At 35.5% G+C, this 23304-nt stretch overlaps 1 protein-coding gene across 11 annotated transcripts in view; it reads left to right on the forward strand.

Annotated features, from left to right (window-relative positions):
• MBTD1 (mbt domain containing 1) overlaps nt 1–23304 on the forward strand; it is a 35343-nt gene that overhangs the window by 6880 nt on the left and 5159 nt on the right. For 4 of the 11 annotated variants that reach the window (XM_080560401.1, XM_080560402.1, XM_080560400.1 and 1 more), the window contains 15 exons: nt 555–756; nt 1451–1590; nt 2561–2675; nt 2770–2852; nt 8472–8589; nt 9146–9280; nt 9775–9863; nt 11027–11261; nt 12525–12580; nt 12870–12974; nt 13800–13947; nt 16545–16627; nt 16915–17149; nt 17766–17843; nt 20917–21108. In XM_080560401.1, the coding sequence (XP_080416527.1) occupies nt 603–756; nt 1451–1590; nt 2561–2675; nt 2770–2852; nt 8472–8589; nt 9146–9280; nt 9775–9863; nt 11027–11261; nt 12525–12580; nt 12870–12974; nt 13800–13947; nt 16545–16627; nt 16915–17149; nt 17766–17843; nt 20917–21108 (1966 nt within the window). In that variant the 5' untranslated portion in view covers nt 555–602. Of the gene's footprint in view, nt 1–554; nt 757–1450; nt 1591–2560; nt 2676–2769; nt 2853–6017; nt 6147–8471; nt 8590–9145; nt 9281–9774; nt 9864–11026; nt 11262–12524; nt 12581–12869; nt 12975–13799; nt 13948–16544; nt 16628–16914; nt 17150–17765; nt 17844–20916; nt 21109–23304 lie in introns of those variants that run through there. The other 7 variants (XR_013940510.1, XM_080560398.1, XM_080560399.1 and 4 more) reach the window with 7 other exon arrangements.

Raw genomic sequence — 23304 nt, forward strand, 5'->3', positions numbered from 1 at the left:
AGGGAAGCTGAGTGATTTATCTGTAACCCTGCAAGCCAGTAGTAGCAGAGAGAGAGAGAGAGAGCCTCATTCCTGCTCGGTGGAATAGTGCCCTCCTCATTGAACTGTCTTTTCTCTGCCCAGCTTTCTCAAATGAATGAATTCAGGTGAAATTGGCTGCAGCCATCTGGAAGGTGCTCATTTACGTGTAAGATCCGTGTGGCTGTCATTAATCAGCACATCAAGATTAATGAACTCTGAAGATACCAAGAAAAAGGAACGTATGGGCTGATACTGTGTATTCTCAGTGGACCAAGAGAGATTTTTCTTCCTGTTTATCATAATACCAAAAATTGGCTAGTTTTGGCTCTACTAATACTAATTCAATTGGCAATATGTGGCTCATATTTCTGTGCTGATTGAGCAGTTTGTAGTAGTTCTACATTTAAAGGTTGACTTTGACCTTTGAAACTTTTTAAGTTTGCCTTTGATATTTTTTGTATACAGAATGCTCTGGTATTCTTTGTTTTGTTTGCTTTTATTTTTTTATTTCTTTTTTTTATTATTATTTTTAGACAGAACATACTTCACGAACAGAAAGGAAAAGACGTGATTCATTCGGGATGTTTGACGGTTATGATAGTTGTAGTGAGGACACCAGCAGCAGCTCCAGTTCAGATGAGAGTGAAGAAGAGGTTGCTCCTTTGCCATCCAGTCTCCCAATCATAAAGAACAATGGACAGGTCTATACTTATCCAGACGGTAAATCTGGCATGGGTAAGTAAGTGGTGTGCGAGTACCCAGACTGTTTTTCAACCTCTGCTGTGATTTGTGAGTGTCCAGTCCCAAGTGTTTGTTCCCCTTGAAAATTGACCAAAATAGTTGAAGGGAAGTGGATTGTTTGGGTTTTGCAAAACTGTAATAAGACAGAATGTGAATCTTGCTGTCAGGAAAGAAACAGTTTATGAACATTTCCCCCCTTATAATATTTATTGTGTATAATATACACACAAGTGTATGTTCTCATGCACATTGTTTTTGTGCTTTGAGCTTTTTTGAAAGTGTCATTCTGTTCTCTTACACTTGGAAGTATATCTCTCTACCCTTTATCTTGTTTACATATACAATCTATAAAAATATTTCTTCCAATACTAGGAAAACTTCATTACCACTGCTGTATAAAGCCTGTCAGTGTGTCCCTGTTCACTATTACCTAGCTATGAACTGCAGTTTACCAGAAAAATAAAAGGGCAGGGAGGAGGGGAAAGATTGTTTTTGCCAATGGGGAAGAATGTTTTGGACACGTTTATTAGTGTTTAGCAGAGATTTCTCTGGGTAGAATTTTGGATTTGGTAGAAATGGATCAGTTTGGTGCCACCTACAGGACCTTTCTCATGCCGTCTTTGTTCTGAATTTTTACTGTGGCTTTCTTTACACCCCAAACATTTTGTTCTTTCTCTCCTCTGATTAGCTACATGCGAGATGTGTGGAATGGTTGGTGTCCGTGACGCTTTTTACTCTAAAACGAAACGCTTCTGCAGTGTATCATGTTCCAGAAGCTATTCATCGAACTCCAAGAAGGCCAGCATTCTGGCCAGACTTCAGGTAGCGGTACAGACACCATTTTCTTTATATACTTATTATAGTCAGTCTGTCTTTGTAAAATGTGTGCGCTTGTAAAACTTGCATGATGTTTTTAAAACAACTAAGTCAAGTTTCTAAACACAGTAAAATTGTCACATAAATGATTTCTAAGCCGAAATTCAAAACCATATCACTAATGAGCAAATTGCTTTGCTCAGCAGAGCAAATTACACAGAATATTAACTCCTTATTTCTGCTGCAGCGGCCCACTTTTATCTGCAAGAAAAAGATCATGCAATCAACAATTAGTCTATATATGTAGTGATTTGAAAATCCATGCATCTCATCCCCAAGATACTTTGAGGCTTTAGAGAGAATAAAGGTTTATTTAGCACTGTCGTGTTTTGCTTTTGAGGGTTTTCTTAACTATACAGTCTTACAAAATGGGGTTTGATCTGTTCACTTAAAATATTAATCAAATAATCAGGAAAACATTTCTGTAACATTGAATAAAAGAACTGGAGATGTAGAGAAATATTATATCTTAGCTCATATTCATTGCATATGCAACAAAGGCCAAGAAACTGCATTCATCTAAATTAGATTTAAAAAAATCTTTCTTCTAATCTGCTTTCCAAAGATATCTTTTTTTTTTTTCCAGGTAAAATAATGAGTATATATGTTCTTCAAGTTGGAATACTAGTACAAAAGTAATCTTTTAGGAATTGTTTTCCTGTTGGTGTTTGAATGTCTTTAATATTATATGTAGTTTTGTGGTGCTTGGTCAACTTTCATACTATGTTGTGTTAATTTTAGTTAAATCTACCAGAGAAAAATACGTGATAAATCATTTTTAAAACTTAAGTGTTTTCTTTTTTTTCCCCCACAGTGACTTTTTTCAAAAAAGTTGCATCAGAAATATGCTACAGATCTATGGAAATTTTTGGGTTGGAGTTTGGAAAGGCTTTATTTACTTAGCTTTTTGTTGTTGTTTTAGGGTAAACCTCCAACAAAAAAGGCTAAAGTTCTACAAAAACAACCATTGGTGGCTAAATTAGCAGCATATGCTCAGTACCAAGCAACTTTACAAAACCAGGCAAAGACTAAAGCAGGTAATGGCACATAAACAGCTAAAACAAATTCTGAGCAATACAAGATTTATGTTTCATTAGCAGCTTCCTAAATGAAATAACTTTCTCTTAACAGCTGTCCCTGTGGAAGGTTTCAGCTGGGGTAACTACATCAATAGCAATAGCTTTACAGCAGCTCCTGTCACCTGTTTTAAACATGTAAGTATTTTTCAATGCGTTAGTCTTTTGTGTGTGTGTATCTGCATGCATGCATGAGAGAGAGAATCTGCATTAATTCTTGAATTTGTTTTTGCAAAACATGCATACCCAAACTTGTTTGCAAGCCTTGGAGTGCGAAACCTGTAAACTGTATGAGTATGACCACTTTTAAATACATATGTATGTTTCTGTTTGTTCTTTAAATCATTCTGAATGCTCTGTTACACTCATCGTGCATGCTTTCACAAAGAAAAAAATAAAAGGAGTCTTAAACACTTGTGAAATTATTTTTCAAACGTTCTGGGCACAAAATTGTGGTATACACTGTAGAGTATCAAACCAACTAGGTCATGCAATGCTAGATAAAGTTATAAAATACTTATTAGATTGAGGCTTGCTCCAGTACATAGGAACTGATCTTTCCATTACATATTTGGGTTTGGTATTTTTTTTAATCTTGGTTTTTAGTCATTCTTCCTATCAGTTGTGCTGCTAGGTAGTGTAGAAATAAAGGAAAATTGAGCCTCTTCATAAATCTGAAATGAAAAAGCATGCTTTTCTTTGCGTTATAATTATGAGGATTCCAAACAAAAGGTCCTCAGTCATTCTTGTCATGACAGAATGTAGCTTGGGGAATTAGGAAAATATTTATCAGCATCTGTCTTTAATGTGTTTGTTAAAATCCATTGATTATATGTTGTTTAAAATATTGCCAGTAGTTTCTGGTGTAAAGGTATCTCTAAGTAAAAACTTTTACCGTCTCTTTTCTCAGCATGCTGTATTTTTTTTTATTTCAGAAGCTAGCGTTTCAGCTTCTTACAAGAGTTTTATTTTGCTCGAGATTATCTGCTGAAAATTTCAGTCAAAATAAACATTTTGCTTCATAGAAGCCCTTCATAAGGGGGAAGAGAGACACATTTTCTGGCCAGTTTTGGAATTCATGCTGAGCCCTGTCAATTCATAAATCAGTAGGAGTTGAGGGCTCTTGGCAGTTGGCACTTTCTGAATAGTACCCTTTATGCTTAGAGGCCTTAAGTATTGCCCAGAACAGAGCCTTGTATTAGTATAGATTCATGAATTTGTATCAAATTCCATGTGCTTAAGCAAGCAAGCATGTTTGCCCTTTCCTTTCACAATTATGTATGTGTTGTAACAAGTAATTTCATAAGTACGTATCAAAAGGTGTTGTTTGATAATGACCTGTACAATTATAACAGCAAATGCTTCATGCTTAATTAGGATACATCTACAGTAGTTATACATTGGTACATTAAGCTGTAATGTTCCATATGAAAAGGAGTCAGATCTTCCTTTCTTACTGCTTCGTTCATTGACCTGAATAGTATACCAGTAATGTGAACAGGTACAATGTTAATGTTCAGAGTTTACCTTGGAAAATTTCACGAGCTTTATGGCAACAGTACTACTAAACCAGAATGGTGTTTCTTTTCACCCTACATTTTCCTTTTTTGTAGAAGTAAAATGCAACTGCTGCAGTCTAATTTGGAAACTTTTTTTTTGGTGGACATTATTTAGCTTTGGAATAGTGTGATTTACATTTACCCTTACTGTAGTTTTCTATGAAAAGCATATTTAAACCAGTCAAAATCAGAAAACACATTAGTACCTTCTTCTTGGTAGATCCTTCCCTCTCTCCCATTCTCTCTGTTGATGATTAAAATAAAAAATATTCCTTTTGTCTGTCTGGAAAGCTCATTGCTATTTTTTCTATGTGATAGATTCTTTAATTTGTAAAAGTGTGTATTAGTTGTTGTTTGTTTACAATTCATATTATAGATTACATGCACATTTTGTGTGTGTCCACAAGACTGAGTATATCAAGTTTATCCTGTCCAAGATAAAGGTGTAGAATTGACACTACAGTAAAATAATGACACATCTTCCCCTAAGTTTATTATTAGATGATATGTGTACCTGATCGTTCATCTGCTTGGATACTTATTAGGGAACATTGGGATCAGTGTTAAAGAAAACTTAAGCAAAATCCTATGTCTTATTCCCTTTTGTTTGTTTATTCATTTCATAACCCAGCATACTTCAGTATTTCAGGTCTGGTGTAATTTTCCCAGATTTGCCATTTTCTTGCCTAATGTGGGGATTTATTTACTCTTCAATTTATCACATTTTAGAAACAAAATAATTGAAATTCTCTTTATGGCTTTTTCTGTATGAGAGGAATTAATTTCAGAGGTTTTTTTGATGCCCTTAATGTGGCTTTTGCACTTCCTTGTTACCTTCATTCCAGACACCTTGATGTTTCAGTGTTGACTAACGCTAACGAAATTCACTAGCAATACTGCTGCAATGTCCACTTTCTAGGTCAGTAAACTGAAACAGAGAAGCTGTTTCGTTTGTTAGTTTTTTGTATAGGAAGACTGTGGCAGAGCCAGAACTACAGTTTGTGCACCTTGCCTCTTTTATAATTGCTGAATTTTTACTATGTATTTTGTTATAATTTAGCAATATACAGTGTGCTCTGTTTGCTATCTCCATTGGTAACTTGCATTCTGGTTTCATTATTTTCTTAAAGTTTCTACTTTTTTATGCTTTTGCTTTTATTAGCTGAAAGCAAATAGTGATTTGAATCATGTGTCAGTACTACTTAATGATGCATTAAGTTGTACGTTAACAGTAATTATTCTTTTCCCACTCTGCTGTTGAGACACATTTTCTGAAGTTATGCATTTTATCAGTCTTTATTCCAGTTAAATTCTATTCTGAGCTGAAGTATTTTTACTCTGTTTCTTTTGTTACTAAAAAAAAAAAAAACCACCAACAATAACAAAAAACATTTGAATTATTTGGGAGCATTTCCAGGATTTTGCACTAGGTGGCAGTGCTTTGCTTCTAGCTTTTAAACCATTGTACACATTGTCTTCTCTGCATTACCTTTTGTGGGGTTACAGTTTACACACGGTAGCAGCATTGTATCCTTATGCTTCAGGAACTGAAGCATCTCTGACATTAAAATCCTGATTCCAGTTTCAAATCTGAAATCATGGCAATATGGATGCCATCCAAAGCCTTTAGAAGCAAATAATTTAACCTATGAGCTCTTTGTTCAGCTAAGCATGTGGGGATACTGAGCGCTCAGGCATTCCTTTCAAACCCTGTCAAACAGGACCTTCCTGATTGCAACTTACCTTGCAGAAAAGGCAGCTGCCGCTCACAGATAAACCCTCCCAGGTCATCTCCCGGAGCAGGAAGCGATGAAGCAGATCTTCCTTGTTTGGGAGTAACGTGAAGCGGATCTCTTCGTCATGAGTCTGAAAGGTAAATTTGTTCTTACCTGTAAATTATGGTTCTGCTAGTTCTTACTATGCCAATCCAGACTTCAGAGTTACCTTTCCAGCCAGCAGATAAATAAAACTTGACGCTTATATAGTGCTTTGATTTTTATTTTTCAAAGCATTGTGCAAACGTTAATTAATTGGACAAAGACAGAGAAGACAATAAGGAAGATGGCTACTATAGCCCTGGTTTATCCAGTCTTCCTCCCGTCAGAATATTATGGGTGAAAAAAGAAAAGGTGTGCAGTATACTAGGTATACTGTAAACCATCACTTCAGGACAGTAATGTTATCTGGCTTTTCAGTAATGATGCTGCACAGGATGGCTTCCTTCTTCTAAAGGGTGAGCCATATGGATTGGTGTAGGAGAACTAGCAGAACCAATATTTTCACAGACAAGGACAAATTTAACTTTCTGCTATTTCCCTCTATACCAATCCACATTCTAGAAATAAAATATTTGTGACATTTCTATTATCAGTTGATGGGAGAAGTGCTTTTCTATACTTTTTTCTCTGAATCAACTGAATAGATGAGCAGGCAGTAAAATATATTTTAATGTAGTGCAGCTGGATTAGGAAGTTATTCAGCACTGCTATTTTTGATTGTTTGGATCATCTGTATCTCTATACAAGGCAACAAGATTTACTAAAATATGCAATTTGAAAAGTTTATTTCCCCATTTCAATTCAAAAAGCTACAAATGTCAATTTAGAGATGATAGTGAATATGCAGTAGGACTTGATTAAGAAGCTGCATCTGCATACTTCGTACATGAAAATAAATCATCAGCTTGCAAGTTTTCTTTCTGTCTGCCAGATGGCAGAAAAGAGCTCTACAGTCTAGACTGGTGTAGATGGGACATAGCAGAACATGAAGAGACCAGGCTTCAAGAATAAGAAATTAGCATATTTGCTCTGACTAACTTTAATAGTTAAAACTTGTTTGAAGTTTTGCATGCCTAGCCTCAAATATTTCTACAAGTGAATGGTATCCCCTTTTAAGATAACTTTAGTCTTTAGAGCTACTAGCTGGCCATTGCTGATTGCCAGCAAAATTCCAGTATTGTGATTTCCAATCATTCAGGCAGGATTAATCCAGTTTTCCTCTCCTGTGGCTCACAGCCAAAAATCTGTGAAGTTAGAGGCTATTCCCAGTGAGCTGTGAAGTTCTCTACATTTGCAAAGAACCTTGACCTTGTAAATGAAACACAGCCTTAGAATACAATATATAACCAGGGGGTTCCTTTAACTGTCCCTGTATATGGACATTGTCTGAACTGATCAGAATTTACTTTTCTCAGAATACATTACATTTGATATACCTGTTGTTTTAAAATAGCCAAAATCTGAATCTTCCCGTTTTTAGTGGTCTCTAGCTTAGACTGGCTCAATTTATATTTTGTTACTGTTAACTTTAGCTGAGTAACTTCTAAGGTTTTAAAATCTTTAGCACTGTGCATTTCTTATATCTCTACTATACCATCTTTGACTATCTTTCATGATGCTCTGTTCAACAAAACATTCTTCCTGACAGAGCAAACTAAATGTTGGTTTTTATTTCCAGTTTCCCAGGCTCCTTAGGAATTCATCAAGCTTCTATTTCTCTTTGTTATTAACACATTAGTCTAAGCTCTCAAAGGACAGCGTATGTGTTTCCCTTTAGCATTCATTAAAAAATTAAACTCAGCCTTCTGGTTTTTTGATTTATTGATAGAATAATTACTTACAGATGATATGAAAGCCTGTTCCTTTGAGAGGATCTGAACCAATGGGTGATGAAACCCATCATAATAAAACTTCAGAATAGATTCAAGAAATAACTTGTAAGCGTTTTTCAGGCACGTTACTGATTTACAGAATATAAAGATTTTTATGTCTGTTGCACAAGTATGAATTTAAAGTGCCATAATTTTCTGCTAATAGAGTTGAAGAGGGAATTATACTGTTCTCACTAAAATCAGTAGGTAGCACCTAGTTGAAACATAATGGAACAAAGCTGACCTCTGAGCGTATACAGTTCGTGCTTATGCTTTACAGGTGTTTAAACTTGGAATCCTAAAGCTGTGGTAGGAAATACACAGTAATTGTAGTGTAGCAGAACAACACGTAAGCTTTAGATAAATATCCAAATTAGGTTTTCATAGATTATTTTCTAACCATGTTTGTCTTATGTATATTGATTTTGATATTTTATTTGAAAGTTACTCACAAAACACTAATACGATTAAAAAAAAAATAATAGTTATTTTCATGTGCTGTAAATAAAGTGGTGAACTGTTCGCTTCCCCCCCTACCTTAAACGTTAGGCACCTATGGGGACATGCTGGGGTGATATCTCAGAAGGAGTACGAGTGGAGGTTCCAAACACGGACTGCAGCCTACCTACCAAAGTCTTCTGGATAGCTGGAATTGTAAAATTAGCAGGTGAATATATTTTAATTGAAATTATTGAAATACTCAAAATAATTCTGTGAAGGGAGCTGATAATATAGTCAGTAGTCACCTGGTTAGTAGAATATCAACACTAGTTAGGGTGTCACTGCTGTATTGCTAGGTTATGTGTTTTAGCATTACCCCTGTCACACTTCTACAGTAGCTTCAAAGAGAGTTGAGAGCATCTGTTTTTTATATTGCTGGAATTCACTAAGAGCAGTGCCGGATGAGAGGATAAGCAATTGTATGATAACGAGCCTTGTTAAAAAAAAATCACTTTTATTGATTAAAAGTAAAGTTAAAAAATGAGGGTTATATATCTAAAATATGAAAAAGCGCAGACTGCAGGTAAAGAAACAATTATTTCCCTATATATAATCTCTAAAAGCTTATAGTACAAGAATTTTAATTTTATTTCAAGTGCACTGATAACATAAAGCGATGTGCCTTAAGAATAATGTTCTAGAAAAAGTTCCGGTCTAGAAAATCCAATGTAATTTATGCTGGGTAAAGAAATACTAATAGATTTTTTTTATAATTATTTCAGGCTACAATGCTCTGCTAAGATATGAAGGCTTTGAAAATGATTCAAGCCTTGACTTCTGGTGCAACGTTTGTGGGTCTGATATCCACCCGGTTGGTTGGTGTGCTACCAGTGGAAAGCCTCTAGTCCCTCCTCGAAGTATGTAAATAGTAGCCTCACTGATTGCTATCATTACAAAGTGTTTTCTTACTAAATTTGCTTATGGTTCTGATATCCAAGTGTTTCTTTTTTTTTTTTTTTTTTTTACCATAGCAATGATTTCAACAGTTAGAAATAAATCATTTGATCTGTTGGAAAAATAAGGATTTGGCTTGCATTGGAAGTGTTTCTTGTGGTAGCCCCTCTGGTACAACTTACTTTTTAAGATCAAGGTGGAAGCGGTTAGCTAATCAGTGATGTGAACATGCACTGATTTATATTCATATTTTGTTATTAAATTCTTCGCCCTGACATACCCATACATTTAATCTTGGGTAGCATTTATTCTCTAAAGAGGTTTTTGTCATTATTTTCATTCAGGCTTTTTAACAGTCGTCTAGGATTTCTTCTTTACATATTCCAGACTATAACATTGTCTCTAACGGACACAATTAAAAATCAGTGGCTTATTTTGTCCCCTTCATTTGCAACAGCCATCCAACACAAATACACAAACTGGAAAGCTTTTCTAGTGAAACGACTTACTGGTGCCAAAACACTTCCTCCTGACTTTTCTCAGAAGGTAAGGCTGATGCAATATCAATGATGTACTGTGAACAAAATTGCAGCACAGAGTGAAGAGCCAAAATATTTTACAATGGCACAGTAGCTCCTTTTGTAGTGAAGATGATAAAGTAGTTTCTTCCCTTGAAACAGTTTTCCTGAGAATCTCTATTCTTCGTTTATCTCCACACTTGTCAATGTGATGCTGTTTGGAAAACGGTTTCCTCAGAACATAAGTAATTTTATTTTAAAAACTAGTTAGTCTACTTTAATTTTAAAATACCCCAATTAAAAAAGTGCTAATAAGCTACCCTGTGATACAAGAAAAATTAAATCTGATCTAATTCAGCAATGATTTTTATTGTGCACTGTTACAAGAAACTAAGCAAAATTAGTTAATATAACACGTATCTAGATGCAAAAAAAAGGATGCTTTTAATATTTTTCATCTGCTCTAGATTAGATTTCCTGTCTAAGTCATATGGCAGCTGCCTGTATGGTATGCTCTAAGTTAAATTAATTATTATGAGATGGTACATAGGTTTTAGTAGGAATATATGATGTATTGTTTTTGTTGTCTTAACATTGCATCTAATAACCTCACCCGCCTCGTTTTTTTCTGAAGCTGTTCATTTGTATTTAAAAACTGGCTCTGTTGGAAGCCAAATTAAGTTGGCAAAGTCTTGAGGCAGGATAACATCTATTTCCATTCTGTTCCTTTCTTTTTGGTATATGATGAAATATGTTTGTGAGTGGTCAGTTTTAATTATATTTGAACATTCTTTTTCATGCCTCATAATAATTTTAATTTTGTGTTTAAAGATGCCAAAGCAAAAGGGGTTTATGTTGTTAAAATTGTTACTCAAGGTAATTTTATTCATTGTTATTAACTGAACAAACTTTCATTAAGTCAAAAGAAAATTCATTTAACCTTTATGAGAGTTGTGTTAGGGCTGTACTTGATAAAAGTTACACCGTTGTAGGATCTATTCTAGTTAGTCTTGTGAAAATGTTATATTTTGACAATGAAATACAAGAGAAATCATTTGTGTCACTTCTCCAGGTGGATTAACAAGTACTTGAATTAAATGGAAAATGCTTTCATACTGTGCTTTAACAGTAGAAGACAGATGACTAAGCTGAAACATTTTTACAGAATTTCTTTTTTCCCCTTATTTTAAGGTGTCTGAAAGTATGCAGTATCCGTTCAAAACTTCCATGAGAGTAGAAGTTGTTGACAAAACACACCTTTGTCGAACAAGGGTAGCGGTTGTAGAGAGTGTCATTGGGGGACGGTTAAGATTGATATATGAAGAAAGCGAAGACAAAACCGATGACTTCTGGTGCCATATGTACAGTCCACTCATTCATCACATTGGTTGGTCTCGAAGTATAGGACATAGATTCAAAAGATCTGGTAAGCCTTTTGCACTTCAGAGGTGTCTTTGGGGCAGTATTGGCTTGGAGAGACCTGACTTAAGCAATACTGTCACGTTATAAAGCTAATAAAACTAGCTTTAGCAGTTATCTTTAAAAGTACATATAATGGGGTATAGGGACATTTAGCAATTATACTGTCATTCCAGAGTTTCAGTTAAAAGTATAACTAGCATTTTCTACAGTGTTGAAAAAGCCATAATAAGTTTTAGTTGAGTTGTAGTATATCAATATCTAGAGGGATTCAGTCTTAAGTAGTGGTTAACAAATTCTCTGAAGGAAAACCTTGAACTGCAGTATTCAAGCATGGTAAACTTCATTTTTCATGCTGATATCTGGAATTGCGCTGTCCTGCTCCACTAGTTTCTTTGTGTTTGTCTCTTATACAGTACAACATGAGCAAGTATCGTATGGGATGCATTTCTTTTTTCCCCCCTCAAGTTTAAGGACTATAATTTTTTTGAAAGATTTATATGTTTTAGAAATCCATGGGAAGGAAAGATAAGACAGTGTAATAGATGATACGTGGTTAAGACCCTTATTATCTAAAACACAAAAGTGATTGTAGTTTGAAATATTTAAGGCTTCTAAATGGAAAAAAAGAGTCTGTTTTTGAATCTTTTCCTGTTGCGCTGTGACTGTGGCCCTTGTCTGAAAGAGCATTTCTGTAAAACAATTCACAAGACATCCCTTCAGGACAGTTTTAGCACTTAAACTTTCACTGAAACTGTTTATACATAAGAGTAGTTAGAGAAATCAAGAACAGTGCTGTTTCCTATATATAATGTCTCTAGAAGGGTTTCAGGGATTCAACAGCTGGCAAAAATCAGTTATGTATATAGAATGATTAGACATAATTGTATACAAATTTATATGTAATTACATAAATGTAATTTTCTATCATAACATAGCGCAGAGAGGTTAACTTGCCCTTTTTTTTTTTTTTTTTGCAAAAGTGTCTATGTGTTAGTAGCAATTTGGTGACATAATTGAGCTGTCTTGTGAAGATTGGATTTTTTTTTTTTCCATAAATGAGGTTGTGTTAGAGGTGTTTCAGGTAGAAGTCAATGAGGAAAGTGGAGTATGTCCCCCAGTTTTTTTAGGGTGATCTTATCATAAACTGTGGGCCTCCCACACTAATAAGGTGATTGCATTCTAGTAGTTTACATATTCAGAAAAAACATACTGTTTGCTTGCTCCACTAACAAAACCTCCGATTAACATGTACTCTTATTCCTTGTAGATATTACAAAGAAACAGGATGCACATTTTGATGCACCCCCACATTTATTTATGAAGGTGAGCTTGCTAGCAAGAGCAGTCTTTTCTCAGAGTCAATTGAGGACCTTTAGTTCCTGGTATTTATAAAAATAGATATGAAACTCTGTTTAAGTCCTGGAAATACGCCCAGCAAAATCACTGGTGTTTTTTATTCATACAGTTAACTAATTTGACCTTCTTAACATAAACAGAGGTGACAGTACAAGTATTTTAGTCTGTTCTTTTGACTGTGTGTGGTTTTATATTGGTCAAAGCTTATTAGATTCTTAGCTTCTGATGCTGTTATCTGATTTTTTTTTTTTTTTAGGTAAAAGAGGTTGACACAGCTGGAGAATGGTTTAAAGAAGGAATGAAATTGGAAGCTATAGACCCCTTAAACCTTTCAGCAATATGTGTGGCAACTATTAGAAAGGTAAGAAAACAAACGTATGTATTGGGAAGATGGACAGGAGTCCGTTTTTCATTTACCTTTATTCAGGTTTGAAACAAAGAAAGAATAAATTCATTGTTTATTGAATGCATCCATTAATTGTTTATATGCAAGCACTATGAAAAAGAATATACTCATGTAACTTTTTGATTTTTGATCTCTGGAAATTCAGCCTTATCTTTAATTTGGATGTAATAGCTTGTGAGATTAATTTTCAGGACAGTCTTCTGCTAACTATCTTAAATATTTTGCAATTCTGTTCCGAAAAGAAAAAAAGCCTCGTCTTGCTTACTTTCTGAAGTCTACGAAGACACTTCAAGGATGATCTTTTCTTCCTAGCTTAGTTGAAAACGACCCTATATATGTGATATACGTACTAAAAGGGGAAAAAAAATGTAAAAAGTAGCTTAGCATCCTAGCATAACCTTACCAATGATTGTGGTAATTATTTTGAATCTTTTTTTATTAATAGTGTACAGAATATCCTTACAGGCTAGAGTAAACTGAATTATAAAGCTTTAAAAGTACAAGTAGTGTTCACAGAAAAATAAACAAACTAGAGCTCAGTGAAAGGAAATGTTCATCTCATAACTTTGCAGTTAACAAAGGTACATTTGACAGTAGCACACACCATCGAGGAGACAGGTATGAATTTTTTTTGTTCGTTATACTATAATTGAATGTTCTTCTAAGTATTTTCGTTATTACTCAGTTATTTTTTCACTCTTGAAACATGGCATGCTTTCTTTCTAGCCTTATCACACAGTTAAAGGTATTTAATGTAAAATTTTGTTTTTCTTTACAAAGGTTTTAGCAGATGGCTATCTTATGATTGGGATTGATGGCTCAGAAGCAGCAGATGGGTCTGATTGGTTTTGTTACCATGCCACTTCCCCTTCTATTTTCCCTGTTGGTTTCTGTGAAATTAACATGATTGAACTAACTCCACCCAGAGGTACATATAGCATTCTGACCACATTTTACTTTGAATATTTTTTCAGTGATATTGTATGTGCCATATGCTTTGTTTCTTAATTCAGTCTACAAAATTCATGTCACTTTTTAGGACTCAAGTCAGAAACAAATACAGCAGCGTAACTTCAAAGTAATCTTAAAGATAACAAACTTTTCATTTAGAAGAAATGAAATTGAACATCTGTATGAATCACTGACTAAAATCTGCTTTTGCTGTCATAAATTGAGGATAGCCACTTGAATAGTATAGCCATGAAGTGAATGGGAAGTGTAAATATGCTGGTCACTGAACAGTTCGTAATATGTCATTGCTTGGGAAGTCCTGACTGCCAGAGGAGTAACAAACATTGTTGAATTATCTCAGGCTTAGGTTAATTGATGATGATGACAGTAAATTTCTAGGAATATGCACAAACTTGAACTTCAGGGAAGCATCCATTAGAGCTGTATGCTTCATAATCCCTACTGTAAGGAAAAAGCTGTCTGTCCACTAGCATATGTGCCTATAGAAGTACCTTACTGCCTTCATCTTTCCATTTTATTATCTTGCTCTAGCAATTTATAAAGAGGATTGCAATTAAGTGTGTCACAGCAGATGATTTTTATGGATTTTTTTCTTCATTTTCCTCTTTGCAGGCTTCTACTTGTATTTATTGAATGATTTTCTAGGTAACTACACAGACAGTGTAATGCAACATGAAGAAAATCATTTCATATCATTTTCATTACTGCACACTAAAGGGTTCCTTAAGTATTTGTAAACTGCAGTTAGACAGATTTACTATTTTTCACAGTCAGCTCATTTAGTGAATTTATTGCATAGGAATTCATGGACATGATCACTCCTCAAAAAATGAGGAGTCTCTTGCAATAATAATCATTGTTGCATGGGGAAAAAGTGTGTGTATCAATATCAGCTAATTTAGAAATAAATGCATTAAATGATACAGAATAGAAAACATTCCCTTTTATGATGACCTCCTTTTTACTCTTCAAACATTATTTACACAGTGTGCAAATTGTATTATTAACACCTTTATCATACTATTTTTTTTGTATTATGGCAGCTTTTTACCTACATGTATTTTTTCCCTTTTATTGCAGTTTTCCACAACAGTCCTGTATCGTCCTCTGAGAGACGATTTAAAATCACACATGCATTAATCTAAATGTCATTTGAACGAGGAGTTAGGAGTAAAATATAGGCCATAATGTGCATTAACATACTTAAACATTTCGTTACTGATTTAATAGGATCGAAGTGATTAAAGTTTCTTAGTTCTTATGACGTATATTCCACTCTCCACATTATGAGCTAGAAAAGGGACAGTTTCTTAAATCTGACTACTTTAACAAAGACCACATGCACATGTCTCTGTGTGGTGAAAAGTAAATTAAAGGACTCGTATACAAATATGTTGGTCTAGCCAGAGGAACTGTACATAAATGAGGCAAGTATTAGTACACAAAAAGTGGTATATTACTACCCTTAACAATTGCTAGCTATCCAGCTACATCTGTTCACGCAGATACCACATACCTGATGTGAACACCCTTTTTCAAATTACAATTAGCAATGTGGATAACTTAAATGAGTTGCTATGAAGTCACTGGACTTCTTGTTTGTAAGCTCATTCCTTCCAAACATCTTGATCCCTTGCTGAAATCAGCAGAAGCTGAAGATGCTTAGATTCTTCTAAGGCTGAGATTGTATTTTGAGCTGTGAGTGGCAGCTACCTGTTGAGTCTGACCCTTCAGTACTGAGCTGTGACTCAGTGGGAGCTCTCTACACACACACAAATGAGATGAAAACATTTCCCATAGCTCTCTCCCCATGCTATACCCAATGCATCGTGATTGTTCAGAATGTCCAACATTGGATGCTATCACAAAGAAATCTTTCAAGGTGTTGTTGCTCTAGGAGTTAGAATTTGAGAATTGCGAGTCTAAGCAGCTGTAGGAGTTGCAAACAAACAAAAAACCAACCAAACAAAAAAGTCCTACATCTTTTAGGCATATTCATTAGACAAACAAAAGCTGAATATAAAATAAATTTTCTTACCTTTACAATAGCTTTTAAGATTGGAAAAAAAATCCTGTAATTTATCCTATTCTTGCTATCTTTAACCTTATTATTTAAGTTTTAAAATATCTCTACATGTTCTTACAAGTCTGTTCCTAACGCATAAAATTTTTCAATAGTGGAGCTCTTTCCCCACAGGAAAGACACTGGATGTGCTTAATTACATGATCTGTTCTGGGTCATTTGTGTGGGGCATTGTAGAGATCAAGGATCTACGTGGACAGAAAGCTTCAAGTGTGAATGATTAATCTTAACATCAAATGACACTTTCTGTATTATCTAGAAGTTCACTCATCTTTGTTGCAAACGGGCAGTGTCCGGTTGACTGTCTTGTCCCTTAGACGAAAGCTAAGAGAGTGGAAGTTTCTGATGTTAATATTTTGCTTCTTTGTTGTCTTTTTAGCCATAACACAGTGCCAATATACTGTTCTTGTTGATGTTTCAATACATGAAGTTTGCAGTTGATGTATGAAAATGTCGTTTAAAATTCACAGGGTATGCAAAACTCCCTTTCAAGTGGTTTGACTACCTCAGGGAAACTGACTCAATAGCAGCACCTGTAAAGCTCTTCAATAAGGTAATAAATATTATGCATGTGTATTTGAATTGCAGTTAGTATTTTCTTTAGATTTGTCTGCATACTCCATGGGATTGACCCAGTTCTTTGAGTAGAATTGTGGAAAACTAAGGCACCAGGGACTCTTTAGAAATAGGAACCATTTGAGTATATTAAGCTTGAATATTTCTGAAATGTTAAATACAGGGCTACATGAAACTTCATAAAAGATATTTGCTTTGTGAGTGTGCTTTACTGATATAGCATGTTTGTTGATGTTCGACTTGTCAATGTGCTTACTTTTCCAGGAAGTTCCAAACCATGGGTTTCATGTTGGAATGAAACTGGAGGCTGTTGATCTGATGGAACCTCGCCTGGTATGTGTGGCCACAGTAACTCGCATTATCCATCGTCTGTTGAGGATACACTTTGATGGGTGGGAAGATGAATATGATCAGTGGGTGGATTGCGAGTCCCCAGACCTGTATCCAGTGGGATGGTGTCAGCTAACTGGATATCAACTACAGCCTCCAGCACCACAGTGTAAGTTCTGTCATGTAAATAAAAACAGTTTACTGGTCCTTACCGACATGTGATGATTTTCCTAACTGCATCCTTTCCAAGTTAGGTCACCAGGCATAACAAAAACGGAACAAACTCTTGTTAATGCACAGGAGTGCAGAGTTCTAATCTCTTCCACATTGACTTTCAAAGTACTTCTCAGCATTTCTGTGGCTACTTAAGTTTTCTATTTTTCCTGCCAAGTGCTTATTTAATCTAGGAAAAAAAAGCTTGTTATTTACTTACAAGGTCTGGAGACGGAATTTATATTGCATGAAGTTTGCAAATACTCAGTGTGTTCATAGCTATTCACATGCACAAGTATTTATGTAAGAAGACTACAATTCATTTACTGCATCAACACGTGGCCTGTCAGGTCAAGTTAAATGATAATTGTGTTTCAAGAACTGTTAATTGTTTATTGGGAAGGTAGTATTAGTTACTGTTAGTAGTTTAATGAGAGGGTTTTTTCCTCAATAAAGGTATTCTGCCTTCATTCAGTCACTACAGAGAAATCTGTAGCAGCTTTGACACATTTTGAAGTGTTTTTCCAAAATAGTAAACTTTAATTTTGTACTCTTAATTTTTTTTTTTGCAGCATCAAGGGATAACCAGTCAAGTTCATCAAAACAGAAGAAAAAATCGAAATCGCAACAGTACAAAGGACATAAGAAAAGTGGGTGACAAAATAGCATTTGCACTTTTCTCGTTGTTTAAAAAGCTTGTGGTCTCTCCTTAAGTCCCTTTTCTATTTGGAAGTGCTGTTTGTGTGTAAAACAGGTGTTAAGCTTAAAGGTGCAGTATGCCATAAAAGGAACTCTTAAAATAACTAAGAATATATATATTTATTTTTTTTGTAACTTGCAACAGGATTGATACTGTTAATGATCTGTGAATTGTAGATGAACAAATGTTATAGTAATTTCAGAATCCAGACATTATTTTAAAGAATACGTTAAGTAAGTTGGAAGAGTGCCTTATACAAAATCCTGAGGTATCCGTTAATACGGTTTTGACTCTGCTTTTGTAAAACAGATGTAAAAATAAGATTCAAGTTACTTGGGTCTAAAAGAACTACATGTAGAAAATTGATATTACTGTCTAGCTGGATCCTTTTGAAAAGAAAAAGTGACTTTTTTTTTTTTGATGAGACGTCTGTGGGAAGCAGTATGTAAATAAAACTACTTTTACATGACTACTTTCAGAGACAATAAATAGCATTGCAATTTGTGACTGTTCTTGTCACATGACGATTTTTAAGAATCTGAGCTTTTTAACAGAACTATTCAGGTTCTTCCCGTAGTTATTGTTTCCCTTGGGATCAATTTTTCTTTAAAATCACAACCAATTTGAAGTTTCTTTTGCACAAATGCACATCTTGCATTCCTCCATATTTATTTCCATGACACTAACTGTTTAAGCAGAAAGTATTTTTTGTATGAGTAAAATAAATGGAGCAGAGATAGCCAGTCGCAAGAGGACCTTGTGCCTTCTCCCATCGTTGACTGAAAATCAGGTCTGCTTTCTGTCCTGAAAGAAGAACCAGTTCTGCCACATAAGAATGGTTTGTCTTGATAGAAGTCAGTGGCTTAGTACAGGACAGCCTAACTATGTTTATTATATTTGGAGCATCAGCTCTTTATGCTGACTCATTCTTCTGGTGTTTTCCTAGAAAGAGTGGAGTGTTGAAAAGAAGGTGCAGTATTTTATATTGCCAACACATGGACAGATCAGCTACAGAAAAATTCTATAATCTGTTATCTTCATTTGGCGTTGCTTCTTGGTCAAGCTATTTTCTAGTGTGACAGCCTAGCAAACAATAAAAACAGTTTTGATAATGTTGAAAGTTTTTTTTATTCCCCTGCAAGTTGGCAAACTGAACTAAAAATCTTTAATAGTCCATAAGGTGACATCAGGAGAGATTTTACTATACAAAATCCTGTTCTAGGCAAGAAACTTAGGCCTTTCTTACCATTAGAATTCATATCATCTTGACTACTTTAGGCTTATTTCCAGAGAATTTTGTTGCTCTGAGACTTGAGTTCATTCAAGAATAGAACTAAAATTTGAAGTCTGAAAGACAGAACCGTTTTCCCCCATCCCTTTAAAACTGACCTTATAATACAGAGGCTGTTGAAATCTGAACTATGCTATTCTATATATGTGAAGTACAGCTGCTTTCTTTTGTGGTCTTTCTAACTTCTGGCCAGTCTTATCTCAAAGTATGAATTTTGATGATTTCCATGATACTGCCAGTGCTGTCATCAGAGACTTCCAAAGGTGGATTTCTAAGGATTATCAAGTGCCTTTGGCCACTGGTCCTAGATAAAGAATAGGTGTGAGAGGAAAATAAGGTAAGGTAAAATTTCATAAAAATACAGCTTTAAACACAGTGAGGGAGAAAAGGCTCTCATATAGTTCAAACGCTCAATTGTAAAGTACAAGGTGAACTAACTGCCTCTGAGAAAATCCTCGTATAAAACATGGAACAGTGGGTCTATAGACAGCTGCTGATGTATCTTAAAGTAATTTGGTTTAAATCAGAATAGTTATTAAATATTTTTTTCAGGGAATCAATTAATCTTGAGGTTACTGGAAAAAAAAATCGTCAGACAAGTTTGAGCTAAAATAAGAAATCACCTGTCACCAACCTCCCTTATTTCAGATCTTTAAATCTTTGACCAGTAGATGATGTATTGAAATAAGCTGCATCCACTGATTTTTGTTCCATCACAGATCTAGCTATAAGGGAAGAGGCCCTTGGACTGGGACAGGAAAAAAAAAAGATACCTGAGTAGGACCTGAAGCTAAACTGAGTTATGCCTGTTCCAACTTCCTGCTATCTAAAAAGCTCAGTTGGGGTCCCCACACTGAAGTCTTCTAGTAAGAAAAATGTATGTGTGATACCTTGAGCTTATGCATAGTCTCATTACCTTTTTACTCTAAGGGCTAGGCTTTTGTTAATGATATGGTCTTTATTTGACAGTGCTGAGAATACTTAAGCATTACCAACCATAATTTTGATATAGCTGAAAGTAGTGGAGATGATGTATTAAAGTGTTTGCATCCCTGATATTGTAATGAGAGGTTTCCTCAGTCACGGAATCAGAGTGTCTCCTAGGTAACATAGGAGGAACAGATTCACAACTGGCATGGAAAATGGTTTCGTAACATTTTTTCATGAAAGCAACGCTTAATAATTTGAAGGAATTTTAGAAGAAATTTTCTAAACACAAAAATGCTCATCAATGCTTGTAAGGCACTATAAAAATGGTAAGCATCATTCTAAAGTAATCATGAGTATATGTTTTTAAACCTAGGCTTTAGGAGAGGATAAATCTTGTCTCGACTGGATTTATTTCCCAAGAACCATATTTCCTATCTCTGCTAGGTACACACACACAAACAACTACAGTTTCAAACTGTATGACTTGGGTGTCTGACCAGAGGATTGTACTGTGACTGTGTGGTGTAGCTGCAGCAGTAGGAATTTACAGCAGTTGTATTTCGTTGTTAAGGTGATGTGCTTAGAGTCCTACCAAGCAGTCTCTAGAATTCAGTAAGTAAAAATGTGGTGGTTGAGAAATGGAAGAATATTCCCACTAATAAGGGAATGGTACCATTGTATATGAAGGCCCTTGTTTTCCAGAATCTGTGAATATGAAGCAGAGGCATTTCTCAGTTGAAGAGTCTGAGTTACCTAATGCACTTTAACCCAAGCGTTTATTTTAGTTTGACTTGATGTTTAGAGAGGAAGATACCAGTTGGGAAGAAACCTGTCAGTTTGTCCAGCCTACCCATGGCAGGTGGGGTGCGGAGGAGCTTCTCTGGTGATGACGAGTTGACTCCTCCTCCATATCGAACCTTTCCTGCACAGACAGCCCCGGAGGCCTTCCGGCCTCCAAGGACTAGCCAAGATTTCAGTCCCAGCCTCAAAACAGGTAACTAGACATGTCAGCCTTGCTTACTGCAGAGGGAAGTGATGGACAGGGTGGGGAACTGAGCATGGGCTAGCATGGAACATGCTGACTCATCGATATTTTTTTTCTCTTTCTTTTTTTAAATTTTGTTTTTATTTTTAATTCCCCCACCCCACCCTTAGAGAGCTTTTCATTCTCACTGATGCACCACATCACTGAATTAATCATAGGAAAGAAGTACTCTAATTGTTTGAGAATTTCATAGCAGTCCAACTGAAGGTTATTGAGGCACAGAGGAGCTCTGCAAAGTTTTAAAATACAGAAGTGCATTGCGTTAAACTTAACTGAATGGCAGTGTGTTTTGGGAATATTTGACAGCAGGAAGTTAGTGTGCATCATCTTTTGTAGAGAAAATAGCAGTACGTAGTAGATGAGGAGTGATTTTTGCCTCTGTGTCAGAAAAAGACAGTTATCTGAGAAAAGATGCATAGAGTGGAGATGTTAGTTGACGTTTTTTGAGTTACTGATATAGGGATTATATCTGAAATGAGTTTGTCCTTTAAGATGAGTCTTTTTCCCTCTTTTTGCTATAAAATCTGTTTGGTTGAAATATCAATGGTATAATTATGCATCTATATGAGTGAGCAGAGAAAAACACTAAAATCATCAGTGATATTGAGGAAGCATATTAAAATTTTGAGCTTATTTAAGGATAGCTTGTGTAATGTAATCAATCTTTTGATTATAGATTACTGTACAAGATCTGGTAGTTATTCCTCTCATCTTTTCTTAATATGTATGGAAGTATAGCAGATACACTAATTATCGCTAACTAATACAGTGCAGCGGTATAATTCATCAGACAAACCAGATTGTGCTCTATGTGCAGGACAGTTGCCAGGTTAATACATATAGCTTCGAATTTCCTTGATTTACTGTTTCTAAAACTTCCTTTAGTCTGATTATGCTGCAGTGTTGCCACTTTTCGTTGACTGCAGAGTACATCCAGAACAGTTCCTTTGTCCATGTGGTATCTTTCTGTGGAATGGGACGCTATAACCCACATGCCTTTTCGAGGCTCGGAGGACAAATCTCGACTCCCTTCTGTGTACACCTCAATGTTTTTCAGTAACTGACGTACACCAGAGTAGCAAGCTGAAATAAAAAGAAATGTCTCTTTTCTCTTTTGCATCAAGGGTGCTGTAAGCCTGGTGTAGGAGAGAGGATTTCTGGATTGTGTTTTTGCACAACTTGTCTTCTCTTACTGCAAATCTACAGCTCAAGTGTTTATTTAGTGCACAGATGTGCACAGGCTGAGTTTTGTGTGTCATTAGATCTCTGAATTCCTACAAAACCCTGGTGTTCTTTGGGTTTGGGGACCTGATGCTTTCCGTTAACATCTTCAGGAATTTTTCAGATGCCAAAGTTCTGAATTTTGAAGTGTTGAGACAAAATGAGTTTTGTGGTGTAGCCTTGTTGTAGACCAAAGGTGTTTAAATAGAAACCAGAAGGACCACACCTTTTAAGTCTGGGGAAGAGGGAGGTATACCCCAACAACATGTAAGCTCAAAACACATTTGAGGTTAGCCATAATTAATAAATTGCATATCTATTCTGTAACATTTAACACTGCCTTATGTTTTAGTAGCCATAGCTAGGATGTAGGCGCTTTGCAGGAAATACCTATATGGCTTTGAATGAAAATAGTGGAAGATTACTGACAAGACAGATACCTACTGTAAAACTTCTTGTCTATCAGAGAATTTGGTAAGATTCGCTAAATGTCTTTTTCCCCTTTCCTACTGCCACATGTTGGAGAAGGTTTCAGTAGTACTTTATCTCATTTACAGTACAAAGTGCTTTTGTTCTCTAGCAAAGTTGTGCTGCTTCTTTAGAATGTAGATGAGTACTTTGTCTCTTTGAGTCATATGAAATGATCCTTAAGCACTGAAATGCAATTGTAGAACAGCTTCACTTTAAAAAGAGCCAGTAGCCAGTGTTTTGGAGGAGACTGCTCTGAGAGACTCGCCCTATTTCTTGTGTACAGATAGACCATCGCTCCATGCTGTATTGATGTTTTGGGTGTAGCCTTTGCTTAAGGTACTAGCAGCATACCCAAGTATACAATTGTGTGTCTTGCAATTTAAACAGCACTTTTGTTGTCTCCACAGACCAGAGCTCTTGATGAGAGCTGGACATAATGCAGGGAGAAGTGTT

The sequence above is a fragment of the Anser brachyrhynchus genome (assembly GCF_964034855.1).
Source record: "Anser brachyrhynchus genome assembly, chromosome: 18".
Taxonomy (NCBI): Eukaryota; Metazoa; Chordata; class Aves; order Anseriformes; family Anatidae; genus Anser; species Anser brachyrhynchus.